Source organism: Dermacentor albipictus, unplaced genomic scaffold, assembly GCF_038994185.2.
Source record: "Dermacentor albipictus isolate Rhodes 1998 colony unplaced genomic scaffold, USDA_Dalb.pri_finalv2 scaffold_173, whole genome shotgun sequence".
Lineage (NCBI taxonomy): Eukaryota > Metazoa > Arthropoda > Arachnida > Ixodida > Ixodidae > Dermacentor > Dermacentor albipictus.
The window spans coordinates 52,574-72,503 of record NW_027225727.1 but is presented as its reverse complement, the minus strand read 5'-3'; the positions used below and the strand labels follow the sequence as shown (position 1 = coordinate 72,503).

The window sequence follows — 19,930 nt, the reverse complement described above, 5'->3', positions numbered from 1 at the left end:
TCATCATTGCCAGACTAGCTGTTTTCAGCAACATTATGTTGTGGTCTTGTGTTAAGCTGAAAGCACAGTTATAGTGTCCCAGCCTTTGTGACTGCATATGCTGCTTGTGCGTCTGACATGAGCACCACTGACATGAGCACCAGTTAAGGCTGAGACATTGTGCTCGCAGCTTTTGGTGTATTTGTCTCCCAAGAAAGAAAGTGCAGTTCTTATCTAAGAGCATATGCTAAATAAGCACTGTACAGCTTTGATGCTGTGATGTTCTCCCAGGGCCATGTTTGAACACAGAAACCTGTTAAACAGAAACCTGTTAAATGACTGTCCATTGGGCAAACTAGATGTCAATGAAAGGTTCTCATTTTCAGTGTTTTTATTTTATCGTTTAAATATATTCAGTAAAACATCAGTGGCCTTGTTTTTTTAAGCGTTATAGCAATTGGCTTGTATGCGTAGTTTTTTTTGCATAATGCACTTTTTGCACTGTTTTTTGCATAATGAATTTTTACCAACTGGCTCAGCTGTCTGTCATCCTAAGGTTTAAATGCCTGTGTTAGTTGTGTATCAGAAACAGCACAAGAGAACACAGATGACACATTTGGTGCTAAACGTGTCTGTGAGTGCCAAACATGTGTCGTGTGTGTTCTTCTTTTGTCCCGTTTCTGATGCGCTACGCCTTTTGCCTCCATCTGTGTTTGTAACTGCAGATCTTGCAGAAGTGGGACTCCTGCGCCAAAAGTAGCAAGTTGATCGAAATTGTGTCACGCTGCTTCAGAACGGCCTCGGCATATGTGCTCCGACAGTGGCCGCAAACAGTGAATGGATTTATTCTCTGAAAAAGTGTACAACCATTCGCATTTCGCAAACCGTGCAATGGCGCCTCCCGCACAGTTTCTTGTCATTTTCGAGCTTACAACATGACTTTTTTGGCGCTTCTGCCAAGTGAATGGCGTGCGCGGCCACTCCTGATTGTCGTCGGTGCTGCTGGAATGGCCAGGGTGACTGTGTTTCGAGCGTAGCAGAACATGATTGAGCAGGTGGAGCGGCACGGTGCTCCCTAGCTGATGTGCAGAACAACGAAAAATAGGGTGAGGGCGCTGCCAGTGAACTAAATATTGGGGATGTGCGTGCTGCAGTGGGTTCAGCGGTCAGGCCTCTTTGTTCCCGTGGTCGGTATAGCGTAAAACTTTCAACTTGACCTATGCCCATATGGGTGACGCCTGAGCAGTTTTCACCTTTCACGAAGGGCTAATGGTGGATTTGGAATAAAAACAAATTGGAATAGTTTACATTACACCAGAAAGTTCAGCATTAGGTGATTTGGGATCGCCCTGGTCTATTATGTAGAAATGGTCTTGAAGAAAGTCAGTTTCGTCCGAAAGGCGAAGCATCGATTGCAATAGCAAATTAGTAGGCAGCTGTATGGATAAAGATAGTTTTGTCAGCCATATAAACTTGTGAACATTCGCTTACTAAATTAACAAGCATGTGTCATGTGTGCACTCGCAGTCAAAACGCTGGAGTGAGGAAGCGCAGCAACAGTAGCAAGTGAAGTGACCTTCGTGCTGCCTCTCTTCAACGCGAATGAAGCGGGGGGAAAGACAGTGCATACGAAGCTACCAGCAGTCGACGCAAGCACTCTGGCCCCACGGCAGATCGCTTTCAAGATAGAGCCCATGCGCTCGCACCATACGCAGCAGCCTCTAGCCCTGGCGCCTTGTGCATCTGTTCGTGAAGCACATTTCCAGGCACTTCACCCACACTGTCGAGACATTAAAGGAGCCCTGAACCACTTTCCATCAAAGTTGAGAAAGGCATTTGAATTGAAAATAGGCTATTTCCGAAACACTTCGTGGCAAAAAGTACATCAATGCGTTCAGAAGTAGCGAGTTATTGGCAATCGAACATGACCTTCGCTGTGCTCAGGGCCCACGATGCGGCGGTCGGGCAAGGCCTGACTGTCCCAACGTGGGTGCGGCCCGCAGCGCGCTGAGTCGCGTACCTCAGGACCTTATTAAAGTTTTGCATCCATCCATCCATCCATTCGCTGTGCTCCCATTTCTTTTTTAGTGCCTTGCACTGCGAAAGCTACGGCGCAGTGGGGTGCGCTCTTCAAATTTCATTTTGGATGTTAATGTAGATGCAATGACATTGCCTTTGGTGCCTACGATGCGCTAAACATAAGCCAAACGCTGTTATCTTTAGCGAGCCGCTGTACGCTTAGCCAGTGGACTCGTGGCAGCACCCCGCAGTGGCTGCGGTATCTACGCCATGTAGCCGACCGCAGCTTAATGTCAGCTATCGGCCAATAGTAGCCGTCTAAGGAAATAACGAAATAGTGCATAAAGAAGAGAGTGAGGACAGGGCCTTCTGTTGAAAAGAGAGCGTTTCAGAGAAAGGTGACTTCGTGATCTGCTTGGAGCTCTGTGCATTGCATACAACAGCAAAACTTGTATGTTCACAGCAGCACATGCTATCCATGGGCTGTTATTTCACCAAGCCCGAGGGGTGGTTGAGGGCTCCTTTGAAGAAAATTGTGTTTATAAAAAATGTCTTTTGCTACATTTCGAAATTTTAGACACACTATTGCAGAATGCATTTTCTTTTTATTGTGATTGCTACCACAAATTAAAAATTTACAGGCACTACTACACTACTACCAATATTTGCACCAACTGGACGGTTTCAGTATCGGGGTGGTCTGTTTCAAAATTCAGCTGAAGACGTTGCTTAAGACAGTTGCAGTACTCCACTTGTGTTGGTTTATTCTGTTTCTTTGTGGTTTTGAAGTGCACTGCCTGATTCAAAATTTCATTATTCTACCAGAATTCAGATTGGCCTGCTCCAAACTGCTTCAACGGGAAATTTTACTGATTCTTCAAACTGCTCCAAAATGTAACTTTGCCCCAAAAATTGCTTCAAAATAACTTTGGGCGGTCCTACCCCTGAGCTTGTGACCGTGCTCTAAATTTTTCATTTGATACTACAAGGGACTTTGGGAGTAGTAATTGACCATCAGCCTATTTTTATGTCCACTGCAGGACGGAAGGCCTCTCCCAGTGATCTCCAATTGGCCCTGTCTTGCACTAGCTGATTCCAACTTGCACCTGAAGATTTTTTTCAATTTCATCATCCCACTTAATTTTCTGCCATCCTTGACTGCGCTTCTTTTGGCACCCATTCTGTAAATAATGGTCCACTGGTTATCTGCCCTGTGCATTACATGGCCTGCCCAGCTCCATTTCTGTCTCTTAATGTCAGTTCGAATACTGGCTATCCCTGTTTGCCCTCTGGTCCACATTGCTCTCTTCCTGTCTCTTAATGTTATGCTTACCATTTTTTCTTCCATTGCTCTTCGCCCAGTCCTTAACTTGGTCTTGAGCTTCTTTGTTAACCTTGCAAGTTTTTGCCCCGTATGTTAGCACCGGTCGAACGCAATGATTGTGCACTTTTAAACAACAATGGTAAGCTCTCACTCAGGATTTGTTAATGACTGCCATATGCACTCCAGCTGTTGGAGCTAGGGTGGTGTTCAGGGCGTGGAATCCACAAGGCCCATCGACTGCGATGTCCATTCGTAGAAAATGAAGGAAAAAGGGTTTATTAGCTTAGTTGCACGGCTCCAGTAAGGAAGCCCACTCCATCAGCTGCAAGTTAAACGTCTCAGTTCACATCAGGACCCTCTGTCCTCACTCTCGAAAAGTATCTGCTTTTAATCCCGTTGTCTTCTCTAAGCGAGTCGACTAGCGAATCTGAAGACTGTCCAACAGCAAATGCTATCGTCGACTCCGTTGCAGTACTATGCCCATGCTATCCATAACCCGCAGTAACTCTGCCTCGAAGAAACTGGTTTGGAGTTTGTGGAAGAAAGAAATGATCCGGTGACACCTGGTTCGTTCATCATTGCCCACCCCGTTCTTCGCTCAGTCGGGTGGGTGAAGCGCAGGCCCGAGAGCCTTTTATGGAATCCTGCAATTGCTGGTTTGCCTACTGTCGTCTTTGCTCAGCCTGCAAGGTGAAGCGCGGTCTGAGGTCCTTTTGTGGAATTTTGCAGTAGCCGGTTTACACGCTGTCTTTCTTCTTTGCTCAGTCGGCCAGGGAAAGGGCGGCTGACGTCTTTATGTGAATCGCTGCAACAGCCGGCTTACACGCTGTCTTGACGGCTGGATAAGTGCCAGGGGATGGGTGGTGATTTGACTCATCTAAATAACTGCACTTATCCATTCGCTGTGGTTCCCTTCCATTCATCCTTTTCTCCGGTTTCGAGGTAATGGTGGGGTGAGGGCTTTTAGTCCACACTGCGCTGACGTCTGGTTGGGAGGTACGGTGGTTTGACATGTGGCAAACTTTCAATTAACTCCCTTGGGGGTGTTGAGACGTAACATAACCCATCGTTATTATTCTCTAAATTTCCTTCTCATGATCAGGGTCTCCTGTGAGTATATTGACCTAGCTAAATGCACCTTCCCAGTCTAATGGCTTGAATACTGTCCATTTCGTCTACTGCTGTAGTTCTGATTGGCTGGGGTACGAGTCATAAGACAGCCCCCGCCCCTCCAGGAAGCTTTTCACTCTGCACTCAAAGCAGTCCAGGTGTCCTGAAAGCAAGCTTGAACTACTGATGGAAAATAGGAAACATTTCCCAGTGCATGCACCACAAGTACTTTTGGAGTGCACCTGTTTGCTTGTTGGTAAATGTGTAAGAGTAGTCAGCACCCCTTGTGTTACTGTTTGGGAAACTGACATTTGTTTTCTAGCGTGTGACTTAATTAAACTGTATATACAACACATTCTTTTTGAACAGCACAGCCCCCACTTTCTATAGACCGTTTTGTTGAGGGCGCCGCCATCTATCGTCCGGTGCCGTGCTTGTATGTGGGATCGCGCTGGAAGGTGCACTGCGAACATGCTGTTGATGACAAGTGGCAAGTTTTCTTGCTTTCCCGAGAGGTGTCAAGTTGTTTTGAGTTGGCAAACTCGTTAGCGTGTCTTCACTAAAATTTTAGCTTCAATATAGCCGCAATATAGAACTAGGACAGACCTAGAGGTGCTCCCGCAGCTCTGCCCACGATCGAAATAGGCGAGTTGATACGTAAACATTGTTGATACGTAACGTTTACATGTGGCCTGTTATTACTGTATGTCTCTATCAAGGTATCCCTCAGGCGACAACACTCGGAAGCGTCTCCATGTGTCATGCGGTATGCCGCACTAGCATACATCCCAATCCAGGTAACCGCGAAGCTTATGAGGAACAGCAGACACTTGATGTGGGCGAGTTGGTTTTGCGACCTCCCTCTCAATGAGATAGGGAGGTCGTGATGTCACGATGGGCCATTCTAGGTTGTATCTATTTAAAGTCCTGTTTATTCAAAAAAACATTTAGTTGGACGTAGTGCCTTGTCTGTCGTACATGTTTCTTCTTTTAGTCCGCGTCTTCGTAGCGCTCTTTTCTTCAAGAACTTATGAGGAAACGCCTTTTGCTAGCTTTTGTGCCCCTAAAATTTTTGCAGTACCATTTTCTAAACATTATCTGGCACCCGAGCATCAAACTTTACAAAAATAAAAAAGTGTGAAATAACTATGATCAAAAGAGCCCTTTCGATAAGCTCATTTTGTCCATGTTAACAGCCGCCTGTGAACATGAATAAAATGAGCTTATGATAGTGGCCGTGAATATGCCACGATCAATCAGACGCATGCGACGTGTTGAAAGGTTATGTGCACTCTTAGGTCTCGAATGGTGCCCGTGTGTGCAAGGGCACCTTGCCTACTCAAGAGAGATGAAAAACGAACCTCTTTGCAAAAGCAACTTTATTTTCGGCAGTAATACAGCGCGCTATGAGCGGCGTCGACAGATTGCCGGCGAGATTCGGAAGCAGGGGAGAGCCCTTGTGAACAGAGCCGGTCGGCACACGGTAGGCATGGCTTTGGTTATAGAATGGTAAAAAACACACTTTCATTTCTTAGTCGGCACATGCTGTTTCATAATACGTCCTTGGTCAACTTCCACCAAAACGTTGCTTGCCAAGCACGATAATCTTAGAGCATGTTTGCACAGAATAAGTTTAATGTACATGCACGAATAGTTAATAACATTCGCAATGGTTGATCGACTTGACTACGCACCTTTCTTTCGTATCCCAGTTTGATCATGGGGGCTGAGTTCAGAGTTCGTTGGGAGAGCTCACTGGGAACAAAACCTTCCGGACATAGACGTGATGGCATCAAGTCCTTTCTGTTTATGCTGGCAATACAAAGCAGACGCATCTTGCTATTGCAGCACGGCGTTCACGAAGTTGCCACGGCTGAAGATGCATTTCACGCTTGCTTCCAAAAGTTATTTTTGCAGCCGAACACAGCCAAGTGGTAGCCCGACCTGGAGTCATCTGACCTTGCAGAAATCCCAGACAGAACACGTTAAAATCGCACTAATTCGGAATTAAACCACTACCTTTCCAAGCTGAATCCACATATACTAGTGCAAGGAGGAGAGCGGAGCAGCGCGCTGGTTCGAGTCTTATGTTCCTCCTCACCGAAAAAACGGTATATAGTGCGGGAATGGCGTGCTTCCGAGATCCCTGCACTGCCTACAGGAGCAAGCTGCAATGACATACAGTCAAACCTCGATATAACGAACTACATGCAGTGAAAAACTTATTAATTCGTGAGTTTTGTTAATTCGAGGTTTTAAAGCTTCAGCATTAAAAACTTCACAAGTTCCCAGAGCATTCCGGGTGTATAATATGTTGTTAGTAAGCACTTATGAACAAATCGCAAGAAGGTCGGGCCATAATAGCACAGTTACTAGCACCAGCGCATGTGGTGCAAATCACACTGAGAGCAATGTATTGACGTGGCTCACGGCATCGAAGATTTACGCGTGTTGCATCGCACGCTGCCGTAAATCTTGGATGCCATAGCTGACCGCGCTTAGTGCCTGCAGCCGGAGCCCAAAAATTAAAAGCAAAAGTGTAAAGAGTTAGTTTCGTCGGTAAGATAGAGCATTGATGGCAATATGAAAGAGACTACACGAAATGAGGTTCGTAGTTTTATTAGTGCCACGCACACTCAGCAAACATTAACAGATTTCATTCGATGACCAGGAACTCAGTCGCAACACGAGCTAGCGCTTCGTACCGTGTCTCGTGTCTCAGAAACTTTGAGATTACGTGACCGCCAACACTAGATGCGCAGGAAACGGGAGCAACAAAGTGCGCATGAACGCACCAAGCACTTTCGGCTTGCTGCGTAGAAATTACCTCCAAGATCACCAGTGTGTGCTTGATCACGTTACCGTTCATTCACTCTCTCCCCATTCCTTTTGGCAGAAGGGATCATCAGCTCTCATCCTTCTTCGAGTTTTGCACTGCGACCAATGGCACAGTAGTGTTAACCTGCCTACTGCGTCGCAGCCATCCTTCCGCGCGCGCTTTGACATCTGTTTTGCCGCTCAACTTGCAATAGGACACTTGAAGTAACTTATGCCTCGACCGACATAGTTTTTTACTAAATTTACTAGCCATACAGGCTCCAAATACATGATTGAAATGGCCGAAAACTTCCTTAAATTGTGAAACTGTCGCGAAGTTACTTCGTTAAGTCAGGAAACGTAAATATACGGTTTTGAATGCAACTAAGGAAAACGAAACTAGTTCTTTACATCGCGAATTTCGTTAAATCGAAGTTTGACTGTAGTAGCTTCTGAGCATGCGCTCCCAGATGGACAGGGCTTCTCCAATTGCTGTCATTCCATGTGCTTTCAGCTCCCAATTTCTGATAATTTTACGCAATGATAGTGGGAGCCGGGGTAGGTGCTGGGCAGCAGGGACAGTTCTTTATGAGCATGCACATCCTGTCATGAAAACGTAACCCCTTGCCGCGCGACAAAAAAAAAAAAGTAACCATTCCACTCCGTGAAGATAGAATTGTAGCAAAAGCTGACAGTCAAAGCGCTTTCGCTGCCATTCTATCTTCACGGAGTGGAATGGTTGCTCGGACTCGCGCTTGTTTTTGTTCAGCATCGCGAGAACATTCCTCGGTGGTCGTTTTGTGCTGGCTCTATAAAGACATTCAGCAAGAGCAGATGCTCCCATAGAGCCCAGCGGCCGAATTGACTATAGTGCACCAAGCTGATGGGATTAACTCGTTTCGGTTTTGGGCATGCACGTTTTGAACGATAGCTGGCACGCACCATGCCGTCTGCGCTACTCGGCGCCTTTTTTTTTTTTTTGATTTTGCTGTTCAGTCGCGCGTGGTCTTGGGGCGGACTTGCTTATTTAATTAAAATGATTGCGAACGATCTTTACGAGCCTCCATCAAATCTGTGCCACGTGCAATTTCATAAAGTAGATGCAACGCGCCTTGTAAATGAGGAAATGTTCATTTCACTCTTCATAAATGATCGTTCCAGGCTTTTTGAGCATTCGTCCAATGTTGTGGCTCCAGGTAAGCAGCAGTAGTTCCCGTACGAAGCCCGCCCCACAGGACCGCGTCAGCTGAAAAAAAGTAAATTACAAGCATTTGTCATTTTGGTATTTAGCCCTTACAGGAATACTCTGTGTAGAGGGGAAATGTGCGAAAGTGTTGATTGGGCGGCATTACAAACAAAAGCAATTTGCTTTTACATTTATGGTGTCGAAAATACCCGACTCATTTCAAGTCGTGCGGTAAATTATGAAAACATCAGATTTCCTTGCATTCCCCCATTCCCAGGCATTATTTCCTGCACTTTTTAGAGCACACATGCACGGGCGGCTGCGCATGCGCATTTACAAAAAAACTTGGCCTCAGCCGACATATAGTACGCTACATACACAGAGCTGGCCACAGCACAGCCTAGGCTCTCAGCCAGACCATGCTAGACGCTCGCAGAATGCCATCTACTCGCACTCAAGACAAATGCGTGGGTGCAACACCTGTTTTCAGTCGTTCAGAAGACGGGATTTTCGAGTTCTTGGTTTTTGAGGTTATCGGCATAATCATTTGTGCGTTCTGCCGGCGCAAGCAACACACTCGCGTGTTATCACAATGGGCGATCGCTTGTCGTGTTTTCGACCAGCGTGAGTACTGAAAGAAGGTACACTCACTCACAAAATATTGTGGGGCACGTGGTAAACGGTCCTCCTAGCGGCGCACCCCGGGTGTCGAGACAGACGCCTTCGCGTCCCTCCGAGACTGCAAGCTTGCATGTTTCCGCGCTTCCGCCTTACGCGCCGGCGATATCCGAATGTAGCCGTGAGGTGCCCCTCTTGCGATTGGCGTTATTGGGCAATTGTCACGGGACACGGTACGTATTCCATCATTATACGCACGTGCACCCGCTGTCTCCTGTCACAGTACGAGTGCCGATATGCCAAATAAGTGAACTGGCAGGCCTTCAGAGCTTTTTCAGATGTGCCTGTGAGGATTGTGTAATGGGACATGCATTCATTTTTTCGGACTGCCCGATTTGATTTTTCGGATGTTTTCGTGGCCCTTAGAGTGTGCGAAAAATCGGACGTTGACTGTACAACTCGTCAAGAGGATACTTCAAATGGTCCGTGGGGCGAACGGGCGGCGGAATGAGGACAAGAACAGAAATGACCGTCTCATTGAGGAATGATCAGGAAAGGAACTGTGCGGCTTCTTCTTTGAAGGAGCTTGAGCTCAAAAAGCACTGTTGGCTGACGCAAAGATGGAGGTGACCCTCATCCAAGCCAAAATAAATTGTTAAAAGCAGTGAAAAACAATATGGAGGCATTGTGCATGCGCTAAGAGTATGTGAGGACAGTAGAAGTTGACTTTCCAACTGCTGAGAAAATCTCACTTGTGACAAAGTTCGGGCCTAATACCAATGATCTTGCTATTATTTGATAGAAGCAGCTCATTTTCGAAAATATTTGCTTCTGTATGCATCTCTTTATTTGTATTTGAATATGTTCGACTCAATGTACAATGGGATTTATCAGTTTTCTTTTTTGAAGATATATTATTTGCTGTGCATTTTACTATCCCCTACCTTCAATTTTCTATTTTGAATAAAATAAACCCTGTTCCTTACTGTTCGAAGTGGATTGTTTTTTCTTTTTAAATGCTTACTTGAGAGCGACAGCACTGGGCGACGTGGTGTCTGCCTGTCTTGACAAAGTTTTATGTCGCTCAGGGAAAACCTGGAAAACTCTGGGAATTTGAAAATGTCAACTTGGTAGACACCCTGGGGATTGGCATGACCACATGTGGCATCGCCGCATTCACCTTGCCGAGCATGCTAGCAAGGATGACGTTCCAGCTTTTTCCAGTAGGTGGTGCCAAGGTTCTCTGAAGCGGACCGCTCTCACACTCTTGACATCTGTGATGGGGGCTGTACTTGTGGCACTGCACAAGTGAATTGCAGTTATCCCTGCCCAGTCATAGGCCCACTGAGTGACATATCGCACTTGCTTTGAAGTATAATCTCCGTAGTGTGACCAGTGGCACTCGAGCTTTGCTGGCCATGTCACAAGGCCCCTTTGTGCTTTGATGAGTGGAACTCTTGTATACAATGCACTAAGGGCACTAAGGGCAACATTTAAGGCGAATCAGATTTGTAGATAGGGCTTTTGAATGCTGCATAAATGACTTCAATGAAAGGATATGCTGATATGCCAGGAAACGTCGAGTATGTGTGTGCACATGCTCTTTGTATGGTTAGTTAATAAGCACCAGATGCTTTCAGAACAAGCTTCACTCCACTGAAGGATTCTTGGATCACTATGGCACCTTTGAAGACTTCTTGGGTAAAGGCTACCATATAGGCACAAAAGAAAGCATGAAATAAAAAGAAAGTGAGGGAACTTTTTCATTTGGCTTATAATTAATTTTTTTGCATTGCTTAACTGCACGAGTTCCAAAACAAATTCACCAGTCTAGGCTGATTTATTGTCCTTATGATCCTTTAAGCTCACAGTTCAACAATTGGTGGACTAAGTGTGAAGTGTGTGTGATGTGGAATGGTTTGATGATTCATAACATTTGTTGGAAGTTTGCAATGGGCTGTTGCAATCTTTGAATCTAGTGACTGGTTTGTTTGTAATGGGGTCTGTTTTCAGTCTACAACTTGTAGACTGAATAGTGGTGGGTCATCTTGCTCCTTTATGCTGGTTGTGTCTGGATAGGTGGTGGACATCATCCATCCCAACCGTGGCACCGTCTCCAAGAACGAGGTGCGTGAGAAGCTCGGCACCATGTACAACACAACACCTGATGTGGTCTTCTGCTTTGGCTTCCGCACACAATTTGGCGGTGGCAAGACCTCTGGTTTTGCCCTGATCTACGACACTCTGGACTTTGCCAAGAAGTTCGAGCCGAAGTACAGGTTGTGCAGGGTAAGTGCTTGCATCAGCAAATACAGCTGGCATTTAAATATGCTTAAGTTTATTTAATTTTTGATAGCTTTTAACATGGCAACTACAGTAAGACCAGGTCAATACAATAGCCAAGTGCACTGTTGCCTTGTGCTTAAGAGGGCAGTAGGGGATCGAAACTAACTTTTTTGTTTCTTGACAGAGTACGAAATTTGGCACACACACTCCTAATTGCATAAGAGACAGTTAAGAATTTTTATGCGTATATATCAATTACTTTTTGCGTTTTAAAAGTTTAGTACAAATTCCCTGCTCATGGAAAGCCTGGCACAGTGATGAAACGTGAGGGCTGAAATTACTGTTCGGTAAAACGTCATGTTTACATCAAGACAGGGTTAGATTTCTTTTAAACTGCTTTAATAATGTTGTGCTCAATGTAATATGCATGCAACCATATTGCATTATGTAATACATCATAATTGTTACATAATAATATAATGTAGGTCTGAACAATAATGTGAAGAATGTCTATGTGCAGCACAGTATGGGTTATAACAAAAATGGTATCAAAATTGGTTCACCCGTCGTTCTGCTATGCTTTCCACAAGCAAAGTTTCTGACAAAAAAAAAAACGAGAAAATGGGACCCAATGTCTTGGAACCAGTTGACCTGAACTAAATTGTGTCAGGACTTTAATACGGCGTCTCCTGGTCAGTAGGGATCCCTTGGCACATGTGCTGTTCAATTTGGCATGGTATGGGGAAGCGCCAGGACACCCAAGTCATACGACAACATAGGGCACATGGGATGATTGTGCCATCTTTTGTGGCTCTGTTAATAGCCTGGCATTGGTTTGGCAAAGTGTCTCGATCATCTCTGGCAACTGCCTGTGCTTCAAAATGTTTAAAGTAAGAACCCATAGCCACATACAGGGCACATAATTACTTCTGAAAATGTTTGTAATAATTCATATTTTAGGCCTACTGCCCTCTAATTATCTACTTTTCTGGCAAAAAGAAAAATTACATTTATATTGCAATAGGATTAACGGCCAGATATATCATCACTTTATAACTGTGACACCATCACAAATACTCATTTGAGAAAACAAGGAAAAATGATTTACAATATAGTCATGGTGATATGGCAAAGGGTAAATCAGAGTGATATGGGGGTGCAGTAGAGCAAAAATGCTTTGCCCCAAAACATGTGAAAATATATTTTATCTAATTTCTGGGTTCAAGGAGCAGTCTTCCCCCTTAAATTTTGAATGAATATGTTACATAGTCGCCTCTACAAGCCTTTTTGAAAAGGGTTGAAGGCAATGTGCAATAAACCATAAGAACTCGTGTATACGAGGATTTCTTCCTATTATTCGCATCACAAATTTCCTCTTTGTGTACTATATGCGGATCGAAAAAAATTTCAGTTGGAAAGTTTAGCTTGATGTTTCGGTTTCGTAATTGCTGCGTGGCTGTGGCATCATTCCTTTGTTGTTGAGTGCACACCTTGGTAGCAAGTGTTAACCATGCTTTGCGAAGTACTTTTTTGAATGAGCAACAAAAACAACACTTGGCTGCTTTCAAGGGAAGGATACTTTTTAGACTTGTGCGAATAGTGCTTTCTTGGTTCGAAGCAAATAGTAATTCTCGAATAATTTCTAAGCGAATAAAGTCAAACCCGGATATATCGAACGCGCATATCTCGAATTATTGGCTATATCGAACACACAGATTACCCCCTTGGAAATACCGTGTAAAAGTATAGGACAATTGCATAGTATATCGAATTCCATTTTCGTCGGACGTTCGATATATCGAACGCTGTGCCGCACCGCACCCCTGGAAGGTGCGCTTTTCCCAAAGACATTCGTGTCTGGTCCTCAGGGGAACATTTCTGCAGTCAGTCAGCAGGCTCCTCCTCTGCACATGCGCGGCCGTCGCCTAGCGACAGAGACGCAGAGCCTTTCCCCCTTTCTTGCGCCCGACCGGCGCGAGCTCTCTCGCTCCTCCTGTACCGCCGGCGTGTGCATTGGGCAAGGCCATTGGAGCTGAACGAAGAGAGTGTGCGGCATTGAGACGCGGCGACGTTTCCAAGCCACGCTTCCTGGGGGAAAAGAAGAGAGAGTGAGGGGTCAGCACGGTCGCTGCCAGAGAAGGCTAAAAAAACGAAGCATAGCGAAGTGGCAATTGCACCCACAGCGCCTTCGACGGCATATTCCGCCGATCTTTTTCCCCGCTCTCTTCTTTCTTTTCCCTTGGTCGTTACTTCGCAGACGCGCTGACTGCCGCTCGAACGTTGGTTCTTCATTCTATGAACAGGCTTCGCTTGGACGGCTCCATCTGTGCATCGCGCGTTTTGTTGTGTGTACCTGTGTTTCAACGTGCCGTGTGTAGCATGTATGATTGCGGTCATCTGGTGAGCTATGGCATCCGTGGACATAAAAAAGACGAAGAATCTGCACTTTGCAAGAAAGTTTGAGGTAATCCGGCGTGTCGAGAATGGAGAAAAGTCCTCCGTGGCAGACGCATTCGGCATTCCGCGGAGTACTTTTAAGTTGTTAAAAAACGAGCAGGACATCAAGCTTAAAGCGGGTGAGGAAAGTCACTCGGGAGCGTGTTGTGTGCGCCCTGCTGCTTTTGACAAAGTGGAGAAGGCACTCTATACGTGGTTTCTTGAAATCTTAGCGAAAAATATTCCCCAGGATGGCCCGATGTTAATCGAAAAGGCCAAATGGTTGTCTACAGCTCTTGGCGAAGAAAACTTTTGCGGTGGCACGGGTGGCTACAACGGTTTAAAAACCGCCACGGCATTGTAGGAAAGGCCATTTAGACGAAAGTGGGGCTGGGCTGTCAGCAGCCAGGAGATGCAGCAGTGGCTTCTTGAGGAGTGGCCGAAGATCACTGCGAAGTTTTCGCCTGCAGAAATCTTCAATGCAGACGAAACTGGTCTCTTTTGGCAAATGTTGCCGAATAAGACTTGCTTTTCGTGAAACCTCATGTCACGGCGGTAAAATGAGCAAAGTGCATGTGTCGGTACTGCTTGCAGCCAACATGGATGGCTCGTGCAAGCTATGGCCATTCGTGATCGGGAAGAGCAAGTCACCGCGCTGCTTCAAGAACTGTAAACAGCTTCCCGTCCGCTACGGCTGTAATAGGAAGGCCTGGATGACACGTCAACTTTTTGTTGAATGGCTACAGGCTTGGGACGCTGAGTTGGGCAAGTCGGGCCGCCGAGTGTGCCTTCCGGTACACAACTGTTCGGCCCATCAAACGACTTGCAAGCTGCAGCACATCGAACTGAAGTTTCTCCCACCGAACACCACAGTGAGACTGTAGCCCCTTGACCAGGGTATCATAAAGGCATTCAAGGTAGGCTGTCTGAAGCGACTTATTCAACGGCTCCTCTTAAACCTCCGCATGGGAACCGATCTCAATATTGACCTGCTTGGCGCGATCCAGATGATTTACCGGTGCTTGGGGCGACGTGAAGCAGGCCACAGTAGCCAACTGTTTCGGCAAGGCAGGCCTTGAAGTGGCCGGAGATGAATGTCCGGAAGCCTTAGATGACGATAAGTGCTTGGAGGACGCGTTTCGCGACTTGTCCAATTTTCCCGGCGACGCCCCGTCCGAAGTTACTGTTGATGACTTCATTAACGCTGACAGCGAAGTTCAAGCGGTAGCCAACCTCGCTGATAAGGACATTGTGGCCGGAATAGCTGACGTTCAAGACGGCGAGGGCAACTGTGTTCTCTAAGAAACGCGTCTGTGTACAGCCACTGAACTGGCGTCAGCGTTCAGTCTGATTCGGTGCTGTTGCGGCGAAATGGAAGGCACTGGGCTCTCGCACCTGGGCAGTCTCAAAGATTGAGACTAGTGTTTTCAACTTCATTTCCCAGAGGAAAAATCAGTCCAAAATTAGTGATTTTTTTTTTCTGTGAAATAAAGCGCTTTCATATTGTGTGCACATGCTATGTGATTCGCAGCTGTTCCAATCGGTAAACCACAATTTTTTATGATTGCGAGTGCTTTTTTGGCCTATATCTGTATACCGAATTTTTGCTATATCGAACTATTTTCCGATCCCTGACGAATTCGATATATCTGGGTTCTACTGTACTTCGAATAGTAGCAAGTAAAGAACAAAAAAATGGCAGAGGGCTAAGGTCTGGGATTATTTATTCAAGGAAAGTAAACGACTTGATTATTTACGAAAATCTACAAATTTTCGTGCAAAAATACTAGCTGTTCCACATGCTGCGGTTTGAGGTGCTCGCTTCTGCAGCTTACTACAGCTCGTGCAGTTGAAAAAAGCCTTTCACCTGTCTGGGTAGCTGGTATCGAAAGATACCATCGGGCAGCTGCAACCAAGGTTGGGTAAAGGTGGCTGCCCTTGCTTTTCTACCACACAAGGGGGTTTTCAGACTGGGAAACAAGGGGGCCTTCAAGCACCCAGCAACCTCATGCGAGATTGTACGGCTTGACTGACGTGCACGCGAACTGAAGTGTGTAAAAGCACTCCACACAGAGTCCCCTGATGGGTCTGCAGAGCAGATGCTGTTCTCACTTGTTGCTGTACCATGTTGATCAACTGGCACAGTCTCGTCTGCTGCCGTTGTGAGTAGAGTGAACGCCCATTGCTATGCGGGTCTTTCAGGATAACAGACATCTTTGTATCTAGGATCGACCAACATTGCCAATGCAGGAAGGCATGACATTTTGATGTCAGGGAACCTGGTCTTGATGCTATGCAAAAGGCTTGAGGCAAGCAATGCTGCCTCACCACCTTAGGAAACATGTTCAGCTAGAACCACCTCGGTACTCTGCAACAGGGGAATGACTTGTGACAGCATGGGATATGTCCCCAGACAGTTCAGTTGTGGCATGGTCAAGTGGCTTCAAGACTTGCACTGCTGCGTTGATAAGCTTCCACTCACTTGCGTTCAAGTTTGGAACTACGTCAGATTCTGAAAGTTCTAGTGATGACCTGACAGAGCTTCACGAGCCTGGTCATCATGGCATGCTCACTGTTTCATCGCTTTGGAGGGTCCAGATGCATGTTTTCCTGAATTTCCTGAAGCCATCCTCGGGCTTTGGCACTCTGTTTGTATCTAAGCACAAACGCTCTGGCCTTAGCACAGAGCGTGTAAAAACCCCAACGCGCTGACACACAACTGAAGGGTGTGTCCGAAACACTGCACACCACTCCAAGACGACCGTGCTACTGCAGAAGTTCCTTCCATTATTTGTAACGACGAAGATCGGCACAGTATCATGGGCTGGAAGTTCCCCCTCCTAAATGACACCTGCGATAAATAGCTCCAGGTTTTCTGCAGTGTGGGAGTCTGTCATGTCCGTGCAAGCCAATGCATACACGTGTTGCATGATGTCACTGTCCATGACGTGACAAGTTACACAAACGTAGCTGTCATTTGCCCGCGATGTCAAACCATCAGTTGTGATTGAAAGCGACTCCACTCCACTTGCGAAAATGACCCTGAGCTTCGTTTTCACCTTCTCTTTGCTTGCTGCGTAGAGGTCCGGAATAATGGATCTCGAGAACGTCGTCCAAGACGGCACAGCATAATCCGGCATAACGAACTTCATCATGTCGAGGAAACCCGATTCTTCGACAATGTTGTAGGGGTGCATACCACAAGCTACAAAGCGAGCTATCATTTCTGTCATCTGTTGGGCTTTTGGGGCTGGCACTTTCATTTTTGGCTTGAAACTGTCGCCTATGGATGACTGTTGACCCCTTGCATTGCTTGCCCCCTTGAGCTTGGATGGCCTTTCGCGTGCATCCTGCTTCTCTTGGTAGTCCTTGTGCAAGTCTGGGTGCCTCCTTAAATGTGTTGCTAGGCTTGTTGTTGTAGTTGTCGGGGTCTTCAGGACTGCCTTGCATTTAAGACATTGAGCTTCGGTTACCTGTGGAATCTTTACAAAAAAGTTCCAAATCGGATTGCTGGCCGCATGCAAGTCCCCCATGGTGCGCTCTGGAGTGGAGTCCCAAAAATTTCACCTTTATTATATTTGGGTTCGTATTATATGCAGGTTTTTACAATATAATGCACAAGGGATTGCATGATACATATGCTTGCTGAAAGCTCACTTTTAAAATTTCTGTTCTTCAGAGTTCTTTTCCGACTGTCCCGGAGCATTCCTGTGCTCGGGAAGTAAGGAATTACAGTAGAACCTCGTTGATACGTTTTGGGGAAAACGTATGACCCAAAGTAACTAAAAATTTGGCACTGAATGTTAGTTAACAGCTACATAATGCAAAGTGCCACACTAATCGTTAATGCATGACGTGTTGTTTTCCTGTAGCGTAGTGTTTTGAGACGGCAACGGAAAATCAAAACGTTATTTGCATTGCACCACCTGCTAAGAGCATGCAGTACGCTTCCAACATCCATATGCTCCACATGCTCTACATCAAATGGTTATCGCAGTAGGGTTAGCTGCGATAGTTATGAATGCAGGGTGCAACGACTGGGAGGAGCTTTGCTGGGACGGGAATAAGAAATCGAGCGCACACGGGCATTTTGACTTGGGACGGTCGGGCAAGTATTGCAGTGAAGCTGCCACCATGGGCAGCTACTGTTCTTGATGGACGCTTCGCACATTTTCTTGTTTACATGGGATCTGACGACCAAAAAACGTAGCATACGATCACAGTTTGGTGGTATACTGAACATTAGGGCCAGAAGGTGGTGTTTCCTGGGAACGTATGAACTGGTAAAAAGCAGGCGTAACTCAGTTGTCATTTTTTGTTATCACGAACATTGGCACCGGGAAATCATATGCAACAGGATCGTATCAACGAGGATCTACTGTAGTAGGCTATAGGCATGCACAACCACCCTTGGCAGCAGAAATAGTGTTAATTTAGGCATTTCATAAATTAAAAAACAGGAATGTGGTGCAACTTGTTTCTGCAGATTGCACAAGTACATGTGGATGGCTTCAGCATGGGAGTGTTCATAAGTTAAAAGATGGCCTTCTTTTTTTAAAAAAAAGATTTGCTGTCAGAGAATTATTGGTACCTCGCCCACACCTTAGTTGCTCTTGCTGATTTATGCTGCTGATGTCAAAGATCAGGTATTGTCACAGGTATTGATGAGTTGCGTAACATCACTGGTGAAGCTTCAAAACCTTGGCCTGTTTATACGTGAAAAAAAAAAAAAGCAGTGTCGTACAGCATTATTTATGTTCATGTTTCTTTTACTCAAGTTTTGTATGCTGACACCGTGACCTTATAAATTTGGACAAGTGCTACCCATCTGTAATCTCACGTTAATGTCACTAAACCTCAACAGCCATTAATCACATACTGTGAAGCAATGAATAAAGGGAAAATCAGACATCCACCCGTACGTAGCAATTGCTACAAAGGAAACCCAAACGGGTTCCTCGAAAGAAACGCTTCATAGTTGAAGAAAAATTCGTCCTGGTCCGTTTGCTTCCTACAACAGAATGCTGTTGTAGGAAGCATTTCATGCTTACTCCTACAGCTGGATATGTTTCTTACGTGGCGATTTTTATGAATACTGTTCATGAACAAGTTCTTGCTATGCTGTTTTGTTCCACAAATCTATATGGGGATGTGCTCCCTGCTTCAGTGAAATGAAACTATTGTTTATTTGCAGAATGGTCTTGGTGAGAAAGGCAGAACCGGTCGCAAGCAGCGAAAGGAACGCAAGAACCGTATGAAGAAGGTTCGGGGAACAAAGAAGGCCAAGGTTGGAGCAGCCAGTGGGAAGAAGGTAAGCTCCAGGTCATCCTTGTTTGGCTCACACTGTGGCTTGTTGCACACTTTCGCTGGTGTACTTTTGCCCTTTCAAGTAGCTAGGATTTTTGAGTTTTGTACAATAATGGCCTTTGTTGGCCCCCATAACTTGTGTATATAATACAGTTGAAATAAACCTTGTCACATAGTAAATTTGATGGAGTTTGGCTATGATTGCACTGGCAGTGTCAATTTTTGTAATGATGTGCGCAAATTTAATTTCACAAAGCGTCGAGTCAAAATGTAAGGACTTGGAAATCTTGTTGCTAACTCTGCAGCCCTAAACCTTGCCACCATATAATCATTGCACTTTCCTAGTGGCAGTGAAATACGATTTGTCTGTTGGTGACTGTGGTGGGCACAATGCAGGATTCTTCTGGCTTTTTTGGAGATCACACTGTAGTTTCCACAAAGCATATAAAGAACAGGATACAGGAACACAAGGGCTAACTGCAGTTTTAGTCTGCAAAGTCTAAATACTGCCGTCACCTCTCATAAAAGCTAAGTACTCGCACACAACCAAGCACAGCAGACGAGCACAGTGAAACCTCATTACAGTAAAACCTCGTTAAACCGTACCCGCTTAAACAGTAGTTTCGGTTTAAAAGTAGTAAAGTCAATTCCCCGACTCAGTGGCCATTGAACATAACGTATTTTGTATCCGCATAAACCGTACCAGCTTATTGCGTACGCATCGGTTAAAACGTAGCGTTTCCACTTTTCGTCGCGCAAACACGGCGGTGCGTCGTCTCCATCGGGCGGCCCGGCAGAACAACAAGCCTCGGAGATCGGTACAACGGCCTCCAAGCGCCCTGTGCGTT

At 45.7% G+C, this 19,930-nt stretch overlaps 1 protein-coding gene across 3 annotated transcripts in view; it reads left to right on the top strand.

The window, feature by feature from the left end:
- Nucleotides 1-19,930, top strand: part of RpS24 (ribosomal protein S24) — a 44,046-nt gene that overhangs the window by 8,250 nt on the left and 15,866 nt on the right. For all 3 annotated transcript variants that reach the window (XM_070530525.1, XM_070530524.1, XM_070530526.1), the window contains exons 3-4: nt 11,133-11,342; nt 18,970-19,086. In XM_070530525.1, the coding sequence (XP_070386626.1) occupies nt 11,133-11,342; nt 18,970-19,086 (327 nt within the window). The remainder of the gene's footprint in view (nt 1-11,132; nt 11,343-18,969; nt 19,087-19,930) is intronic.